Source organism: Sus scrofa, chromosome 4 (genome assembly GCF_054392235.1).
Source record: "Sus scrofa isolate SSC_HxYL_T2T_F1_AM1 chromosome 4, Sscrofa_HxYL_maternal_Yorkshire_Landrace_v2.0, whole genome shotgun sequence".
NCBI classification, from domain to species: domain Eukaryota; kingdom Metazoa; phylum Chordata; class Mammalia; order Artiodactyla; family Suidae; genus Sus; species Sus scrofa.
The window spans coordinates 111,643,632-111,666,833 of record NC_139386.1 but is presented as its reverse complement, the minus strand read 5'-3'; the positions used below and the strand labels follow the sequence as shown (position 1 = coordinate 111,666,833).

The 23,202-nt window shown below is 53.4% G+C and overlaps 2 protein-coding genes across 23 annotated transcripts in view; one reads left to right on the top strand and one right to left on the bottom strand.

Moving 5' to 3' along the window:
- LOC110260341 (uncharacterized) overlaps nucleotides 1-23,202 on the top strand; it is a 365,599-nt gene that overhangs the window by 69,496 nt on the left and 272,901 nt on the right. The window contains exon 4 of one of the 9 annotated variants that reach the window (XM_085023672.1): nucleotides 12,258-14,583. The exons of 6 other annotated variants lie outside the window; for them this stretch is intronic. In XM_085023672.1, the coding sequence (XP_084879798.1) occupies nucleotides 12,258-12,325 (68 nt within the window). In that variant the 3' untranslated portion in view covers nucleotides 12,326-14,583. Of the gene's footprint in view, nucleotides 1-3,400; nucleotides 3,573-11,352; nucleotides 11,480-12,257; nucleotides 14,584-23,202 lie in introns of those variants that run through there. 2 more of the 9 variants (XM_085023674.1, XM_085023673.1) reach the window with 2 other exon arrangements.
- Nucleotides 218-23,202, bottom strand: part of SYT6 (synaptotagmin 6) — a 63,219-nt gene continuing 40,234 nt past the window's right edge. For 3 of the 14 annotated variants that reach the window (XR_002343499.2, XR_014844514.1, XR_014844508.1), the window contains exons 4-8: nucleotides 13,383-13,503; nucleotides 8,522-8,693; nucleotides 7,171-7,321; nucleotides 3,600-3,668; nucleotides 218-1,785 (exon numbers count right to left, since the gene is read on the bottom strand). Coding sequence is in view for 4 of the 14 variants with exons in the window: in XM_021090020.2 (XP_020945679.1) it covers nucleotides 1,714-1,785; nucleotides 7,171-7,321; nucleotides 8,522-8,693; nucleotides 13,383-13,503 (516 nt within the window). In the remaining 10 variants the exon portion in view is untranslated. The other 11 variants (XR_014844512.1, XR_014844506.1, XM_085023647.1 and 8 more) reach the window with 8 other exon arrangements.

Genomic DNA, 23,202 nt, shown 5'->3' with positions numbered 1-23,202 from the left:
ACAAGACATTTGGGGAGAAAACTCATCTTTGTACCAATGACGCATTAGCCCCTAGTCCAGGGCTCTGTATAGGGTGGAGTATGGGTTTATCTACATTTTTCTTTTTAAGCTGAAAGCTTCTTTTGCCACAATATCCTGTTACCTCCTGCCCGGTGTGGTCATTTTTAGGACTAGAAGACACTACCCAAAGTTAATGTCAGTACAGAAACCTGATAACTTGGCTTAGAACAAGGGTTACTTTATTGAGTTGTTGCTCCTAAAGCAGGTGACATGTAAAGAGTAAGACACAGGGTATGTGAACAGTGTTCACGTTCTTGACCTTCCATTGCTGAAAGAAGGGTTGTTTCTTCAGCAGACTTGCCTCTTGCAGGTCACACACACAGCTCTGGAAATTGGCATTTCACTGCCACAAACAGACGTAAAAACCCACCTCCACACATGTACCAGGACTATACAGACTGAGATGGAGCAAATCAACCTAGTTCTAGGGGGTTGGTAGGAAGGCCGCTCTTAACAGAAATGTACGATTACAATACAGAAGAGTTCAAACATTTCTTTTTTACTGAATATGGCCTACGGTAGAGATCTAAAGGAAAACAACCCTTTACTACCACTGAAACAAACACACACTGCAGTACTTAGTAATTTATAGAACTAAAGTTAAGATGAACATTGTCCCGGAGTCAAGGGGGCTGAAATAGACTCAAGTTGACTTGGTTTCCATCAAGAAGATGCTCTTCACAGAAAAACAGACTCTACCTTTTACTTGGATTTCACAACTCCCCGTTCAGAAATGAACACATTAGGTAGGTTTTTCTTGGATCTGTTTAGGCATTTTAAACAGCTGCTTGATACTGCATGGAATTATAAAGCTATGTATAATGCAGAAATCATTCCAGAACATATGTGCTTCCTTTTTTTTTTTTTTTTAAAACAATGAAGGTTATTTTTGAGGACAAAGATCTGTTTTCAAACAAATGTGGCCATTAACTGTGGCACGCCAGAAAACATATGGCATGTTGAGTTTCTGCAGAATCATTCCCAAAGAAAGTGACTCAGTTCCCGTGAGGAATCAAGACACGGTCAGTTCAGGAGGAAAGTCCACGAGGAAGGGGAGCGAGGAGCCCTGCAAGGCCAGCTGAAGTTCTACGGATACCTCGGAGCGCTTGCGATTTCAACACGGGACCAGGAGTCTGAATCTCGGTTCACGTCACATTAGCAAAGAGCTTCTGAGAGTCCTAAGTAGTCCTTGTAAGGGCTCTTCGCCTGGTTTGCACCTTCCCCTTCCAGCTAGCGTCTGCAAAAACAGTCACTGCCCATCCTACCTCCTTGTCCTCTGAGGTTACAGAGCTCGGCGGAGACACAAAATTTCAGAAACTCAAACCACCTCCCCCCCAGACTATTTTACATATTTAATAGAACCAACGGCTCTCCCCTCTTTGTTTTTCTCTACGTGTTTTCCCTTCTTGGCAGCAGATCCATACAAAGTGAAAAAACCACAAAAACATCACCTTGGGAGACAAGAGACGACGAAGACAGCTCTGAGCACGTGACGAGCGTCTCGGCCTTGACCGACACAGGGGCAGTTAAGACTCTGGAGTGAGAGGCGCGCTGCCCCTGCGGCCGCTGCTGCACACACTGTGTTTAGACATTGAACAAGTGCAAAAAGAACGCTGCTCAGTTTCGTTTGTGTAGCCCGGCCGGCTGTGCAGCTCATGGTGTCGGAGGTGGTTTTGGAGACGGGCACGAGCTCTCGCTGTCGAAGCTGGCGGCTCGGCCCTGCCACTGCGGAGAGGAAAAGAGCCGCTTACCCACAGCCGAGGGAACGAACATCTCAACTTCTGCAACTCATCCGGCCCATGCACTGAATTCACCTTTTCCCGGCTTTTTGTAAGCTTTCTTGAATTTTGCTGTTAGCCATGCAAAAACAGAAGGAAAACAGCTTTCGAGCTTCTAGAAAAGATCTACTGCAGAGATAATGAAAGCTTTCTTTAGCACGTGGAGTGTGTGCGTGTGTGAGTTAATGAGATGCTACGGCTGGACCATTTCTGAGTGCTTCAGTCATTTCTCACACTGAAAATCGGATTTTGGTAGCAGCAAAAGAGGCCGTCTGCAGAGTATGCCCTTACTGCCAAGAGCCCGCAATCATGAATTATTAGCAATTTGTCTGGGAGCTGTTAGTACAGCTAAAACCCTGATACTGCTTCGGCGTTGGGCTCTCCTCTTCAGTCTTAGGGGGCCTCACTCCTGACTAGTGGAGAGGTGGGAGCAGATGGCAGCCCCTCCCCCCCTTCTGCTCCTCACTCTCCTGTCTCACAAGTTGGCCACCTCAGCCCAACTCTAACCCTCTGTAAAGACAGTGATGTAATGAGGCGTCATGGAGTGAGGGGAGGGCTGAGGATGGATATCCCACCCTTGGGTGATCACCCCCCTGCCTTTTATTTTTTGCTTTTTATGGCCGCACCCATGGCATATGGAGGTTCCCAGGCTAGGTGTCAAACCGGAGCTGCAGCTGCCGGCCTACACCACAGCCACAGCAATGCAGGATCTGAGCTATGTCTGAGACCTACACCACAGTTCATGGCAGCGCTGAGTCCTTAACCCACTGAGTGGAGCCAGGGATTGAAACTGAATCCTCATGGACCCTGGTTCTTAACCTGCTGAGCCACAATGGGAACTCCCAAACCCTTCTTTAAATTGAAAAGCCAGACAGAGCTGGCACAGTGTCTCCTGGGCAAGGGTCTGACCCCATGACTATTCTTGACCTGCCCCTGGGGGCAGAATAACTTCAAAGCTAGTGGGTGTCCACTGCCCACACCATCCTTTCTGTGGGCAGAGGAGACTCAGTACTCTCCTGGATGCCTGCAGGACTAGGCTCCAGGGAGAGAAGCTAGGTAGGTGGGTGAGATGGCTTTTCTGAACCTGAGGTGCAGTCCCTTCTGCTTCTCGTGGGTTTTTGGGGTCTCCATGGGGAGTGATGGGGCCGAGGAGAAGGGTACTACGCATTTGTGCCATTGGTGGGGGTGGGGTGGGGAAGGACACGCTCCTTCCCGCACCCCTAGCTCACAGCACAGCCCCTTCCAGACAGAGCCGAGCCACCTAAGGATCAGACTGTCCCATCCAGTATCTCCTGTGGGAACCCGCACTGCCGAGGAGGACCCAGACCTGCTGGTCGCCTACCAAGTTCCCAGATCTAAGGAAAGCCTCTGTTACCCTTCCTGGGGTTCGGTTCTCTCTGGTCCCCCCGGACTGGCCAACCTGCAGGTCTTTACAACTAAGCAAGGCTGGACAGGGAGGTCCTGATGCCCACCCTTATGGGATGAAGGCTGAGCAATCTTAGCATGAAGCGACTGGGAGGTGGCCTGGGGGAGCCTCCAGGCTAACTCTCTTGTTCTTGCAGTTAAGAAACCAAAGACACAGAGGAGTCAACGCACAGCTGGTTAAGAGCAGAGCTAGGAGCAGAAACCCGGTCTCCTAACTCCATACGCAGTGCTCTGTCCACTCCAACCTGCGGCCACCTTGGCACCTGGCCACACCAGGAGAAGGAGACACGATGGAATAAGAAACCTAACTTCTTTGGGTCCACACCAGGTACTTACTCCTAACTCCGGGTGGCAGTCTCTCTGCTTGCAGCATCCACGTGAATGAAATCACAACCGAGGGTTTCCCTGGTGAAATATTTCAGATAAATAAATGCCTGGTTGTTGCGCCCACCGTGACTTCTGCCTCAAGTGTTTCTTAACCAGAAGGTGACATAAGATGATTACTAATGCTCTCATTTCACAGACCTTCGTTTTAGAAGTTCTCCTTTTTCAGGACAACCTTTAACGTCAGTGAAAGGTACATTGTAATGACGGGCTTCTCCCCTGGGTAAGCATGCCACTTAAACAACCTGATTGATGGGCCAGTTCGGAGGAGAAAAAGCGAAATGGCCACACTGGGTACCTCTTTTTTTCTTTATATCAGAGCTCAAAGAGGAGTCACACGGAGCATAATTGTTGATGCAGGACAAATGAAGAAGGCACACTGGCTCCCCTGCCAGCCCCTGACTTTTCCTGGGAAGATACACAGAGGGAGGAGATGGGTTTGTGGACAATGAGAAGGTGAATGATTCCTGCAGGCTCTGGAATGGCAGGGGTTGGTCCCCAGCGCACCAAGGATGACGATTGTTCTAGGGCGGCTGTGTCCCAGTCAGATCTTGTATTGTTCTGAAATGGGTCACGTTCCAACAGAGCATCTAAAACCTCCGGCAGATGACCTGGATTTGGCCCTTATAAAACGCCTTAGAGAAGACGGCTGGTCAGCCTGGCCTCGGCGCGTGGTGACAGCCACGACACACAGGCCCTGGGCAGTGCTCAGAGGGGAGGGGGCCACAGCCACTGCCGGGGAAGGATGCTCGCTATGGCTTAATCAGTTTTTATTCATGGAAAAAAAAAAAAATCCCAGCAGGGAAAAATGCCTTTCCAGGTAATTTGTTTCCTCAACCTTATTTCAAAACCCCAAACAAGAGAGCAAGTGTGGTGCCCCCTGTTCTCGTTAATGAAACAGAAATGATCACAGCACTTGATGTTTCTCTGAGAGAGCTGCAATAGGAACACAGCGCTTCATAGATAGGATGCCATATATCTTCCCGGGGCTTCGAGAGGAAGATCTCTCTCTGTCTTATACAAATGGTAGAAAGAAGTACCAGGAGCTGGGTTCTTGCTGGGTTTCCAAAACAGGACCAAAAAGCTGGCGGGATGTGAGCACTAAGGACGGCTGAGATGGTACGTGTTCAAGGACAGAGTCCCACAAGAACACAAAGGGGGTTTACTTCCTATTAGCGCGGTGGGGTTTAGATGCATGTTTATAAAGGTACATAAACTGCGGGTGCTGAACGTGTAGGTACCCATTTGTAAAAATCTGCACGGATGGAATCCGAAGTGGCCAGGATGAGTGTCATTTCCGGCTCCTTCATACGGAGAACCATGATCAGCTGAGCAGAAAAGGGAAGGCTAGGGGGCCGGGGAGGGGCAGGCTCGGGACCTCCGTGTGCGAGGTCAGGCAAAAAGCAAACCCAAGAGGATATGAGTCAATTTATTCTCTTTTCGTTTTCCATATACTGTTACACTCCCTTTTCTGTCTCATCAAATATTCATTTTCAAGGGCTTGATTCTACTTTGTCTTTCTTTTGTAGTCTGGGCTACTGAGTTGGAGTTCTCAAAGAAACAGGACTTGGAATCAATTATGTGGCTTAATTAGGTTGTATTCATCATGGAGAGTGATCCTGGGGCCGAGGGCCAGGCCCTCCATGCTACGCCTGCCCCCCACTCCCAACTCCAGCCACTGCTGGCTGGTTAATCCAGTGTGAGTGGACAGACCAGCTGGGTAACAGTGATGGGTTATTGCAGCTTCAAGATTAGAAAGAAAGGCAATGCAAGACGTGGGCTCAGCTGCCACCCTTCGTCCAGCATTTAGGGTCAGAGTTTTAGAAACGCTGAGATGGGAGGACCCCACCCCGCATTTTGTCAACCAGGAAACTGAAGGCCTGGTGGGGCAGTGAGTTGCCTGAGGCCCTGCAGCCCATCAGAGGCCTCTTAGGGCCCATTCCTTGCCCCGCCCCTATGCTATCCTGAGCATTTTGGTAAACTTACTGTATTCTTCACTATCTCCAAAGGATTAAAAAAAAGGTTGCCTTGCCCCTTCCCTAGATTGTATCAGCCTGCAGTCAGGGGCTGAGTGCTGTCTCAAGGTCATCTAGACTTCTGTCTCAAGGTCATCTAGACTTCTGCCCAGTAGCTGCCTCCTGTGTACAAGGAGGCTGGTGGTGGGCGCCTCACCTACGCTCCACAGAGAGGGCCTTCTGGAAAAGAAGGAGGAGGGGCGCCCAGGAGCTGAGGGACTGGACTCACGCATTCGAGCTCCACAACCATGGGAAAATCAAGGCAACCACGGGACAGAAACGTGAGGCCTCAGATGGACAGCCACCTGGCGCGTGTGCCTTACTCCTCCGGGAGCTTCACACCACCCATGCCTACCTGGGAAGGCAAATCATGAGCCTGGCTCTCTGGAGGCCCCGGGTCCAGGGCCCTCAGCTCTGTCTCTCTGGCGAGACCTCACCCTGCTAGAAACAGGTGGAAGGAGGCTAGTCCACCCTGAGAAGGAAGGGGAGCTGGCAGGTCCTCTGGCCTGCTGTCCACACCTTTTCTGTGTCACGGGTTACTCTGTTTTTAATGCGACTCTGCTTTTAAGCCGACAGACCATGGGATGTCAGGGTTAGAGCTTCATTTTTTTATTAGCAGATTTTCCAATTTTGTACAACTCTCTAGACTTTCTGGCTTGAAGCCTATTCAACTGAGCGAGTGATCACCTGGCTTTGGAGGACCGGGATGGCGTGTGAGATACTCAACACGAGGTTAAAACTTGCCTGGCTACCCTGTGTCCCAGCCCACTTGAGAAAAAGCCGGTCGGGGAAGCACCAAGGTGCTGGATGGCGGGATCTTAGAGTGGTGGAGTTTGGTGGTGGTGGAGCAGATTCCAGTATCACTGGGACATTTTCTTTGCAGTGGAGAGAGAAGTAACTAGCTCAAGATTATACAGCAAGTGGAAAGGGCTGGGGTTGGAGCCAAGTCTCGGGACTCCCAGGCAGTGCTGTGTCCATTACGTCTCTGTTAGGACCCAGCCAGCAGGTGTGCCACCTTGAAGCCACACTCTCTCCTCCAGCCACATTCCCGAGAGCAGGATTTGCTCTCTGGCCAGCTCCGTCCACACAGTGGAAACCGCCACAGGACTGCCTAGCTAGAGCCTCAGGGAACTTACTGCTGTGACAGGGGTGGCCTTTCTTGCCAAGTTCTGACCTCACCCTCTTGGGGCTTCCTCCAAAAGGACTGACCTGGCCCTGGGCCTGGCATGGTCTGCTGCTGGAAGGCTTCACCAAGTTTTTATTTTCCGCTTAGAAGTCAGGGTCGCTTTCAATAGACTCAGCATCAGTGGCTGTCTGTCAGGCAGCTTCCCACCATCTTCGTCCACTTCCTTCCCACCTGTCACACCCTGCCTGAGAAGCGTGTGCCCCCCCTGCCCCCCACACCGCAAGGACCCATGAAGGCGAGGTCTCGCAGCAGCCGACTGCCATTCTCCAGCCCACGCTGCCATGCAGCAAACATGCCAAGGGCCAAGCGCAACCTCACCCACCTCTTTGAAGGATTTCTTTACCTCCACCAAGGAGTGCCAGTGTGCTATGGGCTTCCGAGGGTACGCCAGCATCTCGTTCCAGTGGTCCCTGCCCAGGCCTTCGGCGTTGATCCCCACACGACAGACTCCTATGATCTCATTGTGGCCCACTCTGAGGGAGAAACAGAGGGCCTGGTGTCGGAGACCAGACATGCGCTCCTAAAGGGAGGTCCCCGGGTCTGGGTCTCAGCCCCACACATCCAACTCAGAAAGCTGAGCTCTGCAAACAGATGCTTGGCCGGGCCTCAGGGTGCCAGCGGCAGTGAAACATGGCCCAGCCTCCTTGGGTGGACAGTGGACACAGACAGATGAGTGAAAGGTTCTCAACTTGTTTGGCATCTCAGGACAGGTGGGCAGATGGCCTGGCTTTGGGGAGTGGGAGAGTGTCAGTCTCTGCCTTTATTTGACTCAGCGAGCATTTGAGACACCAGCACTACTTGGAAATAAATCCGCCTGTTCTGAGTACCGTTCCTCCTCACCCAGCGGCTGTGATGTGAGCTATTCACTCAGAAAGAACATCAGTCATCACTCACATTTGCTCACCAGGCACCTACTATGCCCGAGAACTTGTGCCAACGATCTTAGATGAGCTTTTACTGCATGTTTGCTTCCTACCTCAGTGAAATGGCAACTGGAGAGAAGGAGTCACAGAGGCTGGAGTAGTTGGAAAACGTGTTTGAGTCGGCACAGGAGAGCAGACTTTGGAAAGTGGAAGAGAAGAAACATAGCCAAGGAAGGGGAAATCAGGTTGAATGGATATGCTGGGTCCAGATCTGGGGGGGGTCTTAAGAGGCCAGGGGAAGAGCTTGGACAACAGGAGCCATTGATGGTTCTTGAGAAGGGCCGGTCCAGGAGCAAAGTGATTGTTTAGGGAGGTGTGCCTTTAGGGTGCTGGCTGGGTTGAGGCAGGGGGTGAGGGAGGCAGGGCTCAGCTGGGAGGCCGCGCAGCCATCCCCCAGGGGGAGTGGTAGCAACAGCAGGAATGGAGAGGACAGAGGGATTCGAAAGGACAGATGCTAAGACTTGGTGCCAGATGGAGGAACGGGAATGATCAGGAGTGAATTCCGGGAAATTGATGGGTGGGGCAGCCCCTGACGGAAACGAGGCCTCTGGGGAAAAAAGCTTAAGCTTCTGCCTTGGAGGGAATCCAGGCTCTTCCTCAAACCCCTGTACCCTCCTGGGGTGCAGCCAGATTTGAGGCCAGTGAGTGCCTGTGCCGTGACCCACAAGGTCCAAGGTCAAGGAGCCCTACACTGCACTGGGGCGGGGGGGGGGGGGGCAGAAAACGTGGCCCTCTGGGGCCTGTACCTACCGATCATAATCCATAACCGAGATGAGCAGGCTGACTTGATCCATATTCTCGGGCGGAATGTCAAAGATTATGGCCTCGTTGTAGACGGGGTTGAGGGTGTTCTTCTTGATGGTGGTTTTCTTTTTCTTCAGTCTCCGCCCGTCACAAAGCAGGGACACCTTGACGTATGGATCTGTGCCGATGGGAGCAGCGGGCAGGGAGGGGAGCGTGTTAAACGGATGTCGTCAAACGGCATGTGCGGCGGGGGATGGGAGCCCCAGGCCTGCTGTTGTCCTCAGATGCTGTCCGTGGGTTGTTAAAATAATTCAACCACCTTGTATTTATGTAGCACACCTGTCTCTGAGGACGCCCTGTGCTTAATAAGCACAGAGTCTTTAGTGACCTCAGGCTTCTGGAGAGAGTGCTTAATGGACTTTCACTAATGGGAAAGCTGGCCCCAAATCAGACAGGACACCTGCCCGTGGGCATGCAGTTCATGGCCCTAAACCAGCTCTCTGTTCTTTTCACCTACTTGGAGCCTTTCTCAGGGGACCTGTCAGCATTATTAACCAAAGGATAAAGTGGGTAAAAACAATCGGTGACACCCAAGGAGTAGCAGCAGCGTGACAGAGTGAGTGAACAGCAACATTCCTGATGCTTGTTGTGTCCTTCCCACCTGACAGTAGGGTTACGGGTCCCTTTGTCCCAGGAAGCTCACTTCCCCCTGGCATCAGGGAGAGGAGCAGTGGCCCTGAAGCTGTTTCCTGCCCACTTCAGGGCAGTGGAGGAGGAGGGGCTGTGGCCGGGGGAGTGAGGGAGGCAGCCTCCTGGGACTCAGGGTGGCCGGCTGACATTTCATTTCTCAGCAGGATCTCGGACTTGCTCCAGCCCCCTAGGAGATGTCTTTTTACTGAGTTTCCACGTGCCTCCGATCTCTGTCTCTTCTTTCATTTTCTGAATGGGTATTTCATGGTCAGCTTCCTACCCTGAAATTTTCTACTCATCCAAGTAAAGTGACACCTATTGTATCTCCTCGTGCAGGTGTCTCGGCCACCGTCGTAATTGTTATTTATGCTGCACAGCTCAAGAAATGGGAGGGCGATGCACGGGTAATAACAGCCTTTGAGACGCTGATGTGCTGAGATACCTTCTTGCCCAGGAGCCAGGGCTCATGTGAATCTGCCAGGAGGTGCGGGCCAAGCAGCTGCTCCCCCGCTCCTTGACTCACAGGCATATGGCTCTACCTCTGGGGCACCTGAGTACCCCCGAGGCCTTCTTGCCCCAGGGGGCATCGTTCACGTGGCAGATGAGGCGCACAGCTTTGGGGAAGCTACAGAGAAGTGCGACAACTGATCAGAAGCCCAAGCCTTAGACGCCCACAGGAGCCGCCGTCTAAGCAATGTGACAGCAGCAGCTGTGCCTCAGCCGTGGGGGCACCTGGGTTTGTGGGGGACCTGGGGAGACCAGGAGGCGCTTAATCACCCTGCCATCTCTGACCAAACCTTTGCAAGTGCTCTGTCTCAAGGGGATCGGTAAAGAGTAAGGAGGAGTTCCTGGAGCTGTTGAGAGACAGCTTTCTGGTTTCCACTCCATGCTCTATGGATACGCCCTGGACAAGTGTTCAGGTCCTAGGGGACAGGTGGGAAAGCCACCTCTGAGACCTGCATGAGCCAGGCAACCTCTGCACTCCGCGGGGGTGAATGTGGCCTTGGAAAGTGTCTCTGGGCTTGTGGCTGCCCTGGCGCTGTCTCCTTGCCTGCATGCCTGTTTCCATCCCCACAGCGGAGCAAACATGCCCATCGCCAGGCTTGGAAAGATGTGACAGACCACCTGTCCCATGGGCCACTAGGCAAATGTCTGGTTACTAACTGGGAGAATCTCAGCTTCCTTCCCCAACCCTCTTCATCCCCACCAGGCATATCCAGTTTATACCATTCAGGGGCTGTTGCCCATGACGGAACCAGCAATCTCACCCTCGTCCAAAGAGCTAAGCAGAGAGATGACTGTTTCCTAGGGTTTTTGCTCTGGAGCAAAAGCTTGTGCTTCTAGGGGGACGCTGACCCCGGACAACCTTTGGGGTCCTTTCATCTCTATCGGCCTGTGCTATTTTATGTGGTGAGAGAGGGGCGCAAAGACCAGTAGTGCGTTTCAGCCTCCTTGTCATGAAGCCTCATAATTCAGCATTTGGTATGTGCCAGGCACTGTGCTAAGAAATTTACATATATCGTGTCCGTTATTTATTATTTATTTATTTATTTATGTCTTTTTTTGGCTGCCCTGCAGCATATGGAGTTCCTGGGCCACGGATCACATCCACACACACTTGTTGTGACCTATGCCACAGCTACAGCAACGCTGGCTCCTTTAACCCACTGTGCTGGGCTGGGGGTCGACTCTGTGTGCTTGCGATACAGAGACGCTGCCAGTCTCCTCGTGTGACAGCAGAAACTCCACACATACCATGTCATTTAAACATCACATCAACTCTATATTTATCATCATCTCTCTTTTATAGATAGGGGAATGGAAGTTTGAGAGATTAAGAAACCTGCCTAAGATTTGAAGTTAGGCCTGACTCCAAAGTTTACATTTGTAATCCCTGGACAGAGAGCAGTATAGACCAGGGGTGGCAGAGATGGGCAGGCTTACCGACTTACCACCCCTTTGGGGCGTACTCATCCTTATTATTATTTTGTATTATTTTTATTGCCATAGTTTTAGTGGATAGGCTTAGAGAATTGATTCATGACTGGACTGGATCAAGGAGAATAGGAAGATGCTGGGTTTTAGAGGTCAGTGTCATATACATCAAGAACAGGCAATTAATGAGCTCCATGCGCTCCTTCGTTTAGTCTAACATCAAAGCGGTCTGAGCTGAAGGCAACCTCAGCCTTATCCTCTGAAACAGGAGATCTGGTGTGAGAGGCCCCTGGCATGTGCGTCCCCACAGCATCACCCTCTGACAAGGTTCCTTACGCTGTAAGTTTGTTCGTTCATTCATTCATCATTTATTCATCATTCAGTACATATTTATCCAGTGCTTATTATGTTCCATGCACTGTTTCATACGTTTGCTTCTATCAGTGAACAAAATAGATAGACAGCCCTGACAAAAACAGGACCCCGGGATTTTCAGAATGCAGCCGAGATTGAATACCAGATTCCAAAGTCAGGTAGAAAAGAGGGGCGATCTTGAGAGGGAGGTTAGAACTTCGCAGGAGAAAAATCTCTTGCCCCCCAACCCTCTGACGTGGAACAGCCTTTAAGATTACCTTGGTGGCTTTGCCGTAAGCTTTCTCTCTAGCCCATCAATTTAATTACACCAGAGAAGATAGTGTGGGGACTGGGGCAGCAAAATCCTATTTCCTTCAGCAGTCTTGAGAGTCCTCAGTGAATTTCCATCCCTGCACATACTTATTTTGATATTAAAATGAAATCTACATTGGCTGTATATTTAGAGGAGGCCCTGCTTCCTGCTGCCTCAGAGGTTTGCACAGTGTCAGGAGAGGTGGTTTGAGCTCCTCGCCACGACCTGGTGTGTGGTGGCAGCTTCAGTGGAAGGAGACATGCCAGGGCAGGCACTGTCTGGGGCAGCTTTTGGCCTGAAAGACCTGAGTGTTGCAGAGACGCGGTGGGGGCTGGGAGCAGAGGCTCTGAGGGACTCAGAGCCGCAGCAAACACACCTTCCTTCAGCGTTTCTTGACTACCCTTCCCCGAAACCTCATTTTTCAAGGCCTCATGTCTCATCTCCTTCCAGCTGCGCCAGGTTGGGCCTGGGCCCAGATGTTTTCCAGCTGGACCGTCCCCGCTTCCTGGCCACTCTGATTATACTAAGGAGTTTTCCAGGAAATAATGAATGATTCAAAGGAAAAATCTTCCATATACTCTCCGCCAAGTTCAGAGGCACCTCTGGAGTGGATTTACATTGGTGATTGGAATCTTCAAAAGAGCCCCTTGGGTAGGGGTCAAAGAAAATAAACCCAGCCTTTCCCTGCATTTGCTGCTCTGAGTGCAGCCCGGCGTACGTGCCTGCTCTTTGAGGCACTCCAGCCCATTTCACTTCCTGGGCTAATGTGAGCTGACACAGGGATGGAGGCGCCAGGGACTCCTCTGTTACATCAGAACTCAGAAACCTTCTCTGACAACGACCTGCAGCATCGTGCAAAAGGATTAAGCCTGTGACACCACATCCAGCCTGCAGGCTCCGAGCTGCATTTAAACAAGCACCTCCTCGGTTGCTAGAACAGGACTTGCTTACTCCTGCTGTACCCAGCAGCTCTCCTGGTGCTGACACGGAGGCCCAGGGCCCTGCAGGAAAACCTCAAATACAAATGCGCTTTGCTTGTCATTGGCTCTGTTCCTTTGACTCAGTCTGCAGGGCTGCCGCAGGGCTGCGTGGACCTACAGACACTTGGACACTCAAACTTGACATAACCCTTGGCAGTCCCGAGACCTCACACAAACTAGAAAGATTTTTCCTTATTTTTTTCTATTTATTTACTTCTTCTCTCCATCATCAAAGAGAAAGAATGATAGTAATAGCTGATACCTACTGAGTGCTCATTATGTGTCTGACACATTTCTAAGCATTTACATGTTTATCCTTAAAGCAACCTGCATAAATTTTTTTTCTTTTTTTTTTTTTTTTTCTTTTTCGTGGTTCTTTTTCATTTTTTTTTTTCTTTTTTTTTGGTCAGGAAACCAAAGCATCCCACAGCAAAGTGGCAGAACTGGCCTTCACAGCCAGGCCGTTTGCCTCCAGGGCTGTGCTCCTATCTAAGAGTACTGACGATTCTTCCCCCTTCTCTCTCAGCATCTCTCCAAATCTAAACATCTGGGTTGCCGAGAGGCCACGGGGCAGGCCCTCGGGGAGGAAAGGTACCTGAGTAGCCCGTGATGTCCATCGCCTTGAGGTTCCGACACTTGATCACCGTGAGGGTGAGCCTGCCTGCTGTGGGCAGGTAGCAGAGGGAGAACATGATCTCCCCCAGATCCACACTTTCCTGCAAAGAAGCAGACAAGAGAGCAGGTGAGGGGCACGCAGCACCCGTGGGGGCCCAGGGGAAGGCTCTCCGAGGCAGAGCACCGTGTCTTTAAGACCCGAGGGTCTGGCCTCCATGCTGGGAGTCCCAGGGTCTGTAAGGCAATGATAGCAATATTGGTTCTTCAGTAGAATTCGGCCCCTTCAATATGCCTTCTCAGCTCTGATCAGACTCGGGTCCAGGTCCTCCCCCTCTTGCTTTGGCCTCACCTGCCCTACCTCTGCCCCGTGGCTGCAGCCTCCAGATCACCAGGCCTTCTGGGGCTCACCACATTCTCCAGCTCACCCTTCTCGGTCACTGGTCCCTTTGAGTCCCTGCACTGCCTGGCTTGGTCAGTGTCCCTTACAAGATGCACTCCAGCCATCAGGATCCCCTCTCCCTGCAGATCTGCTGCTAGCCCTCAGCTCAGTCATTCTTTGTGAGTCCCTCTGCCTTGGCAGTTTTCTTGCCTCTCCCGAAACTCACTTGGTACTTGGGACTGGCCCAGGACCTGCTGCTGACCAAGGAGACGTCCACTCGCCATTCCATGTTTGGGCCAGGCCTTGGATCCACTTTGTCCTTAAATGTGGTCATCCTTCAAAAATGAACCCAGCTCGGAGCACACACTCTGCTGCCTCTCCTGCCCCCAGAAGCACCATGACCGGGGATCCCAGTACCAGCAAGCTTCTGAGCAGCAGGAACTAGGAAACTTCAGAGATGGGAAGCACGTCTGGCTGTTGAATTAAACAGCACCCTGCTGGAATGCCTCGGCGTCCTGCTCCCCACCTGATAGAGGAGGGTGCTGTCCCTGCCAACCCCCTGCCTCAGGCTCTGAGGCTGACATGGGGCTCCAAGCCATGGAGATGTTTCCTCCCTTAAAGCCCGCAGACCTGGAGTGGGAGAGGAGGAAGACAGGGTTTGGGGTAGCTTGCTCTGATTTCACATGAGGACTCCCATTGGTTCATTCATTCTTTCAATCTACAAATATTAATTGAGCACCCGCCATGTGCTAGGTGGTGCTCAGGCTGCTGGAGATACAGAAAAGAACAACACAGACAAAAATTGCTGCCTTCACGGAGCTTACATTTTATACTAGGGCAAAAGACAAGAAGGTAAATATGGTGGTAAAAAGGGCCAAGGAGAAAAAAGTAAGGCGGGGAAAGAGGCCGTGGAATGCTCATGGGCTGTAGTTGTTGAAATTTTAGACAGGTTGGCTGGGGAGGCCTTCCTGAAGAGGTGATTCTGAGAAAGAGAGCGGTCAAGGGTGACTCCAAGGTTTTTGTTGCTGCTTCTTCCAAAGAACGACCCTTGAGTGGGAACTCAGAGAGACAACTGATGCTTGGCCCTACCGGAAATAATCCCCCACCCCTTCCAGAGCATGTGGTCCCAATGCTCTCCTGTAGGTGGCACTCACACCCACTCTTTCCCTAGCCCCAGTCCTTTTTTTCACCCCTTCCCCAATCAAATGCCCTCAGCAGCAGGTGAATCCCCCCAGCTCCCTAGGGAGTGGGGTGGAGGGGGTGGGGGAAGGGGGTGGAGTTTGGCTGGGGCAGAGATGGACACACGGTAGAGAGATCCACCACGCCCCCACCCCAGCACACAGAGCCGAGACCAACACCTGTGGGCTCCTGTGCCCTGGAAAGCTCTTCTGTGGCACGCATTCCCACCTTTGGGGCTCATAGCATCTCTGCAAGGCAGGGGGTATTATCATGATACCCTCCAGCTCACAGAAAAACCGAGTATTTAAACTCAAGTGTAAAGTCCTTCCCAGGCTCCCACGGTGAGGGGTTGGGGTGGAGGACACAGCTGGACTCCGACCCTTAGGAGAGCAGCGCCCTCCCAGCTCACCTGGGGAGCATCTCAGGGTAACCCTGGCCCCTGTAGACCTTCGACCACAACCCTACCTGTTCTTCTGTTTGTATCTACTGAGGACCTGCTCGGGGCACCATGTTTTGTGTGGCGTGTGCTGTCCCCTTCAACGCGCACGAGCCTAGTGGGGTGTAACCAGTTAAAAGAAGGCACCAGGATCCCCATCTCCCTCCGATGCATCTCCTGTCTCCCAAGTCCCCTTGTCCCGGGAGGGAGACATAGGGGTGGCCTGTGACCGGTGGTGTGGGAGCCTGACTGTCCCCTCTGCGGCAGGAGTTGGGTCCGCAGTGCACCTGGCTAAGGCACCGAGCTTCAAGGAGGCCCCCCCCCCCCCCCGCTCCCTTTATTTCCTTATAACCCTCCAAGGTTCAATCCTGCCCAGAGTTAGGGGAACCCTTTCAGACACACTGACAGGTGTAAGAACAAAGGTTATTGCATGTGTACCATGTGCCAAGTTCTTTGCTAAATTATCCCCCTGAGTCTCCCCACAGCCTGTGAGGTAGGCGCTCTTAATAACCCATCGCACACAAGAGCAGATGACTGTTCCCTGAAGTTAGGCAACTTGCCCGAGCTTCCACGACTAGCAAGACTTTCAGAGACCAGCTCTGCTGCTCGAACGCTCGTGGTGACTTCTGGTTTGGCTCCTGGGATCAAGGCCTATCTTCCTAGCTTGCTTTCAGGACCCTCGGCAGTTGGGTTCCTTCTTCCCTCCTCACCCAGTTCTCTCTCTCTCTCCCTCTGCACCAACCCTCTCTTCCACATGGCCGGTGTATCTTTGGTCTCCTTGGCCAGAATGTCTCCTCCTCTTCTCTGTGCTCGGACAATCCCCTGCCTCTTGGAGGGCAGGGATCCTCCCCGAGGCTCGTCCCACACAGAGCCCGTCTCCCCTGCATCCCTGCAGCACTTTCTGGCCCTGAGCTGCTCACCGGTGTTTTTGAGTCCCTGCTTTGCCAGAGCGGGGCCCTCCCATAGCGTCCAGGGACTGGAGGCCCCTTGGGGCAGGGGCTTCACTTCCTGCCTGCTGTGCTTCAGAGGCGACCGGTAGCACAGGAGGAGCTACCAGATGCCTGAAACAGATGGTAACATTTTAGCCGGAAGAGCCCTCGAAGGAATGGTTCTCAACATCAGTGTTACAATCAAGTTAGCGCCCTGGGAAGGAATTTGGAAGCTCCTAGGGCCCCCCTGAGAGAGGGTGAACCAAAGAGGGTCACTCTTCCCCCCCGCCCCCTGGGCCACCTGACAGATGCACAGTGGAGGCTTCAAGGGCATCCCATCTTAGGGAGTCTAAGTTGATTTGTGAACTTGAGAGACGCGCCTGGGAATGTGGGAGATCCTTCAGGGGTCATGGAACCACCTGCAGCTCTCAAGGATGGCTCCCTCCAGGGGGAGCGCTGACCCAACAGGGCCCCCTCTTTTCTGCAGGGGTGCCCTTTCCCTACAGAACTGGAGCAGCTGGAAGCTGAGTCCGCAGTCTGGTTTGGAACTCCCAACCCCCAGCCTGGTCTCTGCATCCAACAGTGAGCTCCACCCTCCATCACTGGGCCCAGACAGGCAAAGACAGCAGGCCAAACCCCCACTATGACCTGGAGGCGGAGAGGAAAGAGGGGCCAGGGGACCCAAAGGCTGGCCCCGGACCGTCCCAGTGATCAGGCCTCACTGGGCCTGACAGCAGGCTGGCTGCTCATGGCTGAGTGGATCAAGGGGATGTTAATTCCCCTGCACACACAGGCAGCAGAGGACTGGATTATTTGATAAAGGAAGATAAATAGGTTACTTTTCAGTAAATAGAGAGGTGGGGCTAAGCAAACAGAGCCAGCATCTCCTGGAAGCCACTTTCCTCTCTGGAAAGCCGGGCCCAGCTCAGCCCCATGGGTGGCCTTGCCAGGTCCTCTCGGCGCCACCCCCTTTCTCAGGAGGTTTCAGCCCAAGATCCTGTGCATCTTGCCAGCCTTTTTAATCTTCATTAGAGATGCCTGAGACGTTGGCTTTAATAAAACCAGGGGTGACTGGGGGCTGCAGGATAGCCGGCGTGTTATTGCTCTCATCTTCCCCCTCTGTCAGGGAAGCTGCCGTAGGGCCCCTGACTGGTAATGAGCTCCCTGGTGCTGGAGTGGTCCCTGCTGTCCAGAAAGCTGCAGAATCCAACTTGGCCCTCTCAGCCGCCCTTCCGGGGGCTGACAGGGTGGATCTGAGCCCAGGAGCAGCTGGTAGAAGTCTTGACTAGTGCTTGGAGCAGGTGGGCCTGCAGCTAGGATGTTAGCTTCTGGAGAAGTCTGTCTTTTAAGTACATGCAGCTTGTCCACCTACATTGCTGGCCATTACAGTAGTGCTGTCCCCTGGCTGCAGTGCCAGGGCGTCTGGTCAGTAAGGTTTGTAAAGACCCGTCCATTGCACAGCGTTGCCCTCGCTGGTTCCCCAGCAGCCCATCTGCAACAGCTCATTAAAGCTCTTCTCTCTCCTTGATGCACTCACACAGCCCTCGGCCTGGAAAAACATTCCTCTCCATGGCGGCACAGGAAAGAGCAGTGAAACACAAGTCAGGAGACTTGGGCTTCACCACTAACCAGCCAAGGGACGTCGGGCTCGTCATCTCACATCTCTGGGCTTCGGTCCGTAAAATGAGGGCATTGCACTAGATGTAGTAGCCTTAAGGTCCCCGCCAGCCGTAAAAACCAATCCTCATTCAATCTGGAAAACCTATCGTCAGCTATCGCCGATGGTGATGGCTCAAGGAGGCCTCACTAGAGTCTGTCATCCACCTCAGAATCTAGCAAGGCTGTTTTTTTGGTTTTTTTGTTTTCATTTTTAGACGCCACATGGCATATGGAGCTCCTGGGCTGGGGATCAGATCCTAGCCCCAGTTGTGACCTAAGCCACAGCTATGGCAATGCTGGATCCTTAACCCACTGTGTCGGGCCGGGGAGAGAACCTGCGTCCCAGGGCTCCCAAGATGCCGCCAACCCAGTGGAACCACAGCGGGAACTTGTAGCCACTCTTGTTTTGAAACCCCGATGCTCTCGTGCCTTCAGTTCCCACTCCCCCCCTCCCCCGCCCCCGTGCAGCGTCCTTCTCCAGGGCCAGCGTTCTTCCTCCTCAGGAGGCGGTGAGTGGCATCAGCGCCTCCGCGTCGTCTTGGGAATCCAGGCTGAGCCAAGCAAGAACGAAGCTTCCCCATCTCTTAGAAAACACTTCTAGTCTCTTCATCATTAAGTGGCTTGTCTGAATCGCTCATCATCAGCAGAGAAGCATCCACTACACTTTCAGGAAAGCCACAGGAGACCTAGAAGGATCTCTGAAGCACTGGGCAGGAAGTACTGTTAAGTTACCCTAGGGCTGGGGGGCTGGAAGCGAGGTGGGGTGGAAGCCAATTTGGCTCCAGCCTGGGGCTTGGAATTGGGGGGTGCAGATGAGTCAGCGCAGAGGCTGGACGCCCGGCCTGGGCCGACCTCCCTGATACCTGCCCCCACAGCACCACAGACATCTCCGGAGCCCACGCCTCGAGCAGAACTTTTTTGTCGATTGTGGGGAGTCTGTGAGGAATGCTGTGTTCTCATTAGAAAGTGGGCTCTTTGGGGACAGGGATGGGGTCTGGTTTTACTCATCATTGTGCTCCCCGCCCCATGTCTAGCCCAGGGCCTGATGCACAGTGAGTGCTCAGGAGATACTGGCTGACGGAGGAACAGCTGAGCCTATGGATTTGGAGTCTGGCAGCTCTGGGTCCAGCTCTGACGTTTCTGAGGAGGGTGACTTACTTTAATCCCTTCATCGTCGTGGTTTTCTAATCTGTGAAATGGGGCTAATAATAGTACCTACCTCTTAGGGTTGTTAGGTAAAGATTAAATGAAATCGTTTTGTGCAAAGTGCTTAGCACAGTGCCTGGCCCAGGGCAGGTGCTCAGGAAGCATTGGCTGCTATTATCATTGTTACTACTGTAAGGACTGCTGTTCTCACGAGCTCACAGTCTTGGGTCAGGGGCAGGGGATCGGCAGTGGTGTCTGGTTTGATCAGTGCTGGAAGGGAGGTGTGGACAAGGTGTGGGAGGTGGAGGAGGGAGGAGGAAACGCTGCCAGGGGTGTCAGGGCAGGCTTCCCAGAGGGGTGATATTCCATAGGCTCTGGCCAGGGGAGCAGAAGGGGTTTTACAACAGAGGAAACAGGCAGCGGGGCTTAAAGACGCGTAGGGAAGGCGCAGAAGTTCCATGTGGCTAGAGGGCTACACAGAGGTGGGGCCTCGAGCAGCCCAGAGAATTTGCCCTTGACCCCGCAGGTGATGGAGACATCTTGACATTCGCTCCTCCGCCCCCGGTTTCCCACTCGGTCCACAGCGCCCCCCTCCGCCCAGACACCCACGCCCGAGACCATCTTCACGTGTGTGTCATTCATTCATTGCCCGCCTACTAAATGTTCCGGAGTAGGGGGACACGGAGTGGCGAGACGGAGTCCTAGCCCGCCCCTGGAGCTTGTACAAGAATAAAGGAAGCAAGAGAGTGTCTGAGGGCGCCCAGGGAGCCAGGGATGTGAGGGAGGGTGATGAGTGGGGGCGAGGCGGGGGGCAGTTTAGAAGGTCGGTCAGACCTGGGAGAGGGAAGTGACCTTCAGGGAGCCAGGGGACCGCAGGGAGTGCCGGGGCTGGCAGGCGGGGTGGGGATGCGTGGAGGGGAGGGCTGCCCGGCAGGGAGAGCGGGGAGAGCGGCAGGCCAGGGCTCAGAGGCCCTGGGGGACATTTGGATTTTCTTCCCTGTGAAACGCAGGACCTGGGGAGGCTTGCAGAGAATGGATGGGGGTGGGGGAGGTGGAGTGGAAGCCAGACGGTTCCTCGCCCTCCTATAGCCCAGCCACACGCTCTGCTGGCTCAGAGTCCCCAGACTCTCCCCCCCCCCAGCCCCCACCTCAGCTCCGACGGCAGCACCTCTCCCCTGACCTCCCACTTTCTAACTCCCTCCTCCTACCCCTCCGATCTGTCCTCTGTGCCATGAACGGGGAGGGGGTGGCTTGTTCTCCTGCTCAAAACCCTTCACTGGCTCCCCATTCCAAACTTGTTTTGTGGTTGGAAAACTCTTCACATGAAATATTGCTAGAAATCCAAATATATACCCAAATGGATGACAAGTGGCTTAGAGACCAGGTACCCAGTGCTCCTGCTTCAGCCCCTCAGCCCACCTCCTTGGAGCTTCTAGGAGTCGGCTTGAAAATCACTTAGCCCAGCATCAAGTGGCATTCCGGTTTCCTCATGATTTGGCCCTTGTCTTTCTCACCAACCATTCTGGTCCGAGTGCCCTGTTATGGGCCATCCTGTCCCAAGTGCGCATGTGTATTAAGCCATATAATCTTCACAACAGCCTTATGAGATGGGTGCTGGGATTATTTCCATCTTCTACGTGGGGCCCCTGACATACAGAAGGGCGTGCCACTGGCCCAGCACACAGCCAGTACCTGGCAGGGTGGGGATGGGACCCACAGGGCCAGGCTCGAGAGCCTGCACTTTCAGCCACTACACCCTCCTCTGCCAGCCCCTCTCCCCCAGCCCTCTGGGTTCATCTGCACCTTTGTGCCTTCGCCCTGTTCCTTCCACTGCTTGAAGTGACCTCTCCCTCCCTCTGACTGTCCCAGAGCACACTCGTCTTTCCAGGCCAGCTGTCCCATTCCCTCCTCTTGGGCCACCTGCCCTCACTTCTCTGGTCTGACTTGGTTGTCTCCCATGGCCCCCGGGTCTAACGGCCTGGCGACAGGTGTTACAGACTCCTCGAAGCAAGGCAAGGCACATCTTGCTTCAGACAAAATCAGTAGGATCTGGTGACCCAATGGCTGCGGGGGCTGCGGTGGAGGAGAGCAGAGACTGACACCCTGCCCGCCCCGCGCCCCCGTGCCTGGCTCAACTCTCTGCTGGGAAAGGAGAGCTGACGGGTGGGTGCTTCTCCCCCGGGGGTGCCAGGAGGGAGCTCCTGCTGTGAGCACGGGGCTGGCGCTGGCATAGGCTGTTCCCTGCTCCTCTGGGGCCTGGGCTTGCCGGGCTTGGGGAGAATGCCTGCTGGGGGTGGCCGGGGTGGAAGGGCGGGCTCTGTCTGCTGTGCTGCTCAGGCTCCCTGCTGGGAGCTGGGGCAGCTTCTATTTGTTCTGACTTCCACGCCTGCTTTTTCTCTCAAGTGCTTTCTGCCCCAAAGGATTTGCAGCATTATGAATAAATGATCCAGCAGAATGGAGGCGCCTTAAACGAGCTCCATACACTCTTGCTGCGGCCTGTGGCGTGGACACTGAGAGCCCGGGACGGGCCAGTGGAAAAGAGAGAGACCCTCCAGCTTGTGGGAATCGGGGAGGGTGCGGGAGGAGGTGGGTGAGGCCTTGCGGTGGGTTTGGTCTGGTGTGGAGGGGGCGGGTGGGACCCCTTGAGAGACTACAGTATGTCAGTGGGAGGCAAATGTTTCTCTATCTGAGCATCTTCAGGGAAACAGATGGTTTTATTTAGGAAACTTTTTCACAGCTTCTCTTTTGTGAACCTGCCCTTGAAAAGAGGTTTAGCGTTTCACACGCACCATTACTTTTGGGCAAATATCCGTGAGTCAGAATCACACTGGGAGGTGCAGATCTCTTCTTAATGACTTTTTAAAAGGTGGGTGGAAAGGGAGAGGGGCTACGAGGGGGTGGAAGGAGTTTGAGGAGAGCAGTTTGGGGAAGTTCTGGAAGAGATGGAGGCAATTCTTGGTCAAGCTGGAGGGGCTGCACCACAGGTGCTGGTCTGGGAGAGACCTGACCTCCACTCTGGTCCATCCACTGGCATCTTCAGGAATGACAGAGGGGAGTAAACGGCACGTTCATAAAGTTAATGATGAGACTCTGTCTTTGTTTCTTGTCTCAAGTTGTCCTGCCATGTGGCTGTCAAACAGCTGTCAGTTTCCCCCCAAGAGGGCGGGCAGCTCAGCAGAGAGTGATCTGCTCTCTGCCAGCGCAGAGCTGTCGCAGCAGGCTCTCAGCAGGAGGGAAGATGTCCTGATCCCAATGGGGTGGCCCCCTGGGATGGAGGAGGAACAGCTGGCAAACAGGTGCCGGGCTGGCGGGATGCCAACAGACAGGGCTTTGGTCCCAGCTGAGGGCAAGTGCTTGAACCACTGGGGACGGAGGGCTTTAGCGTCTTTGCGTCCTTGATGACCTGAGGGTTTGGGTCTTCACCTGCTCCAGATGCTCCAGATCTCGGGTCTTGCTGTGGGGGGGCTGCTCGGTGAAGAGCTTCTTTGTAGCCTTTCATGGAGTTGCCCCTGCTGCTCTCGAAGCATCCTCGTCCTTCTCCTCCCACCTCTGCGGCCACTCCTTCCCCGTCTCTGCTGGATCCGCCTCCCCTCCCTGACTCTGAGCAGTGGGTTCTAAACCCTCATTCTCTCCTCACTCACCCGTCTTGTTTTCTTCTTTGGTTCTTGACCTTTTTGGAGGATTTCTTGACCTTTTTGGAGGTTTAAGTTCTTCTGCCAGCATTCAGTGGATGTTCTGTGTGATTGTTCTACATGTAGATGGGTTTTTTTTTTTGGATGTGTTTGTGGGAGAAGGTGAGCGCCTCCGCCATCTGATCCTTCTCGCCCACCCATCATGTCAATGCCCATCTCCATGCTCATGCCCCCTGAATCGATGATGCCTTCAGACCTCCCCTCTAAACTCCAGGCTCATGTGAAACACCACATCCCAGCTTGGACGTCTCACAGAAACCCAGCTTTCTCAGAGGCTCAGTGTGGATGCTGAGCTTCCATGTACATTTTGGTCTCGTTTTCCCGACTCAGGAAATGGCCCCTCCATCCACCCGGCGTCTCCAGACAGACAGAAGCAAGAC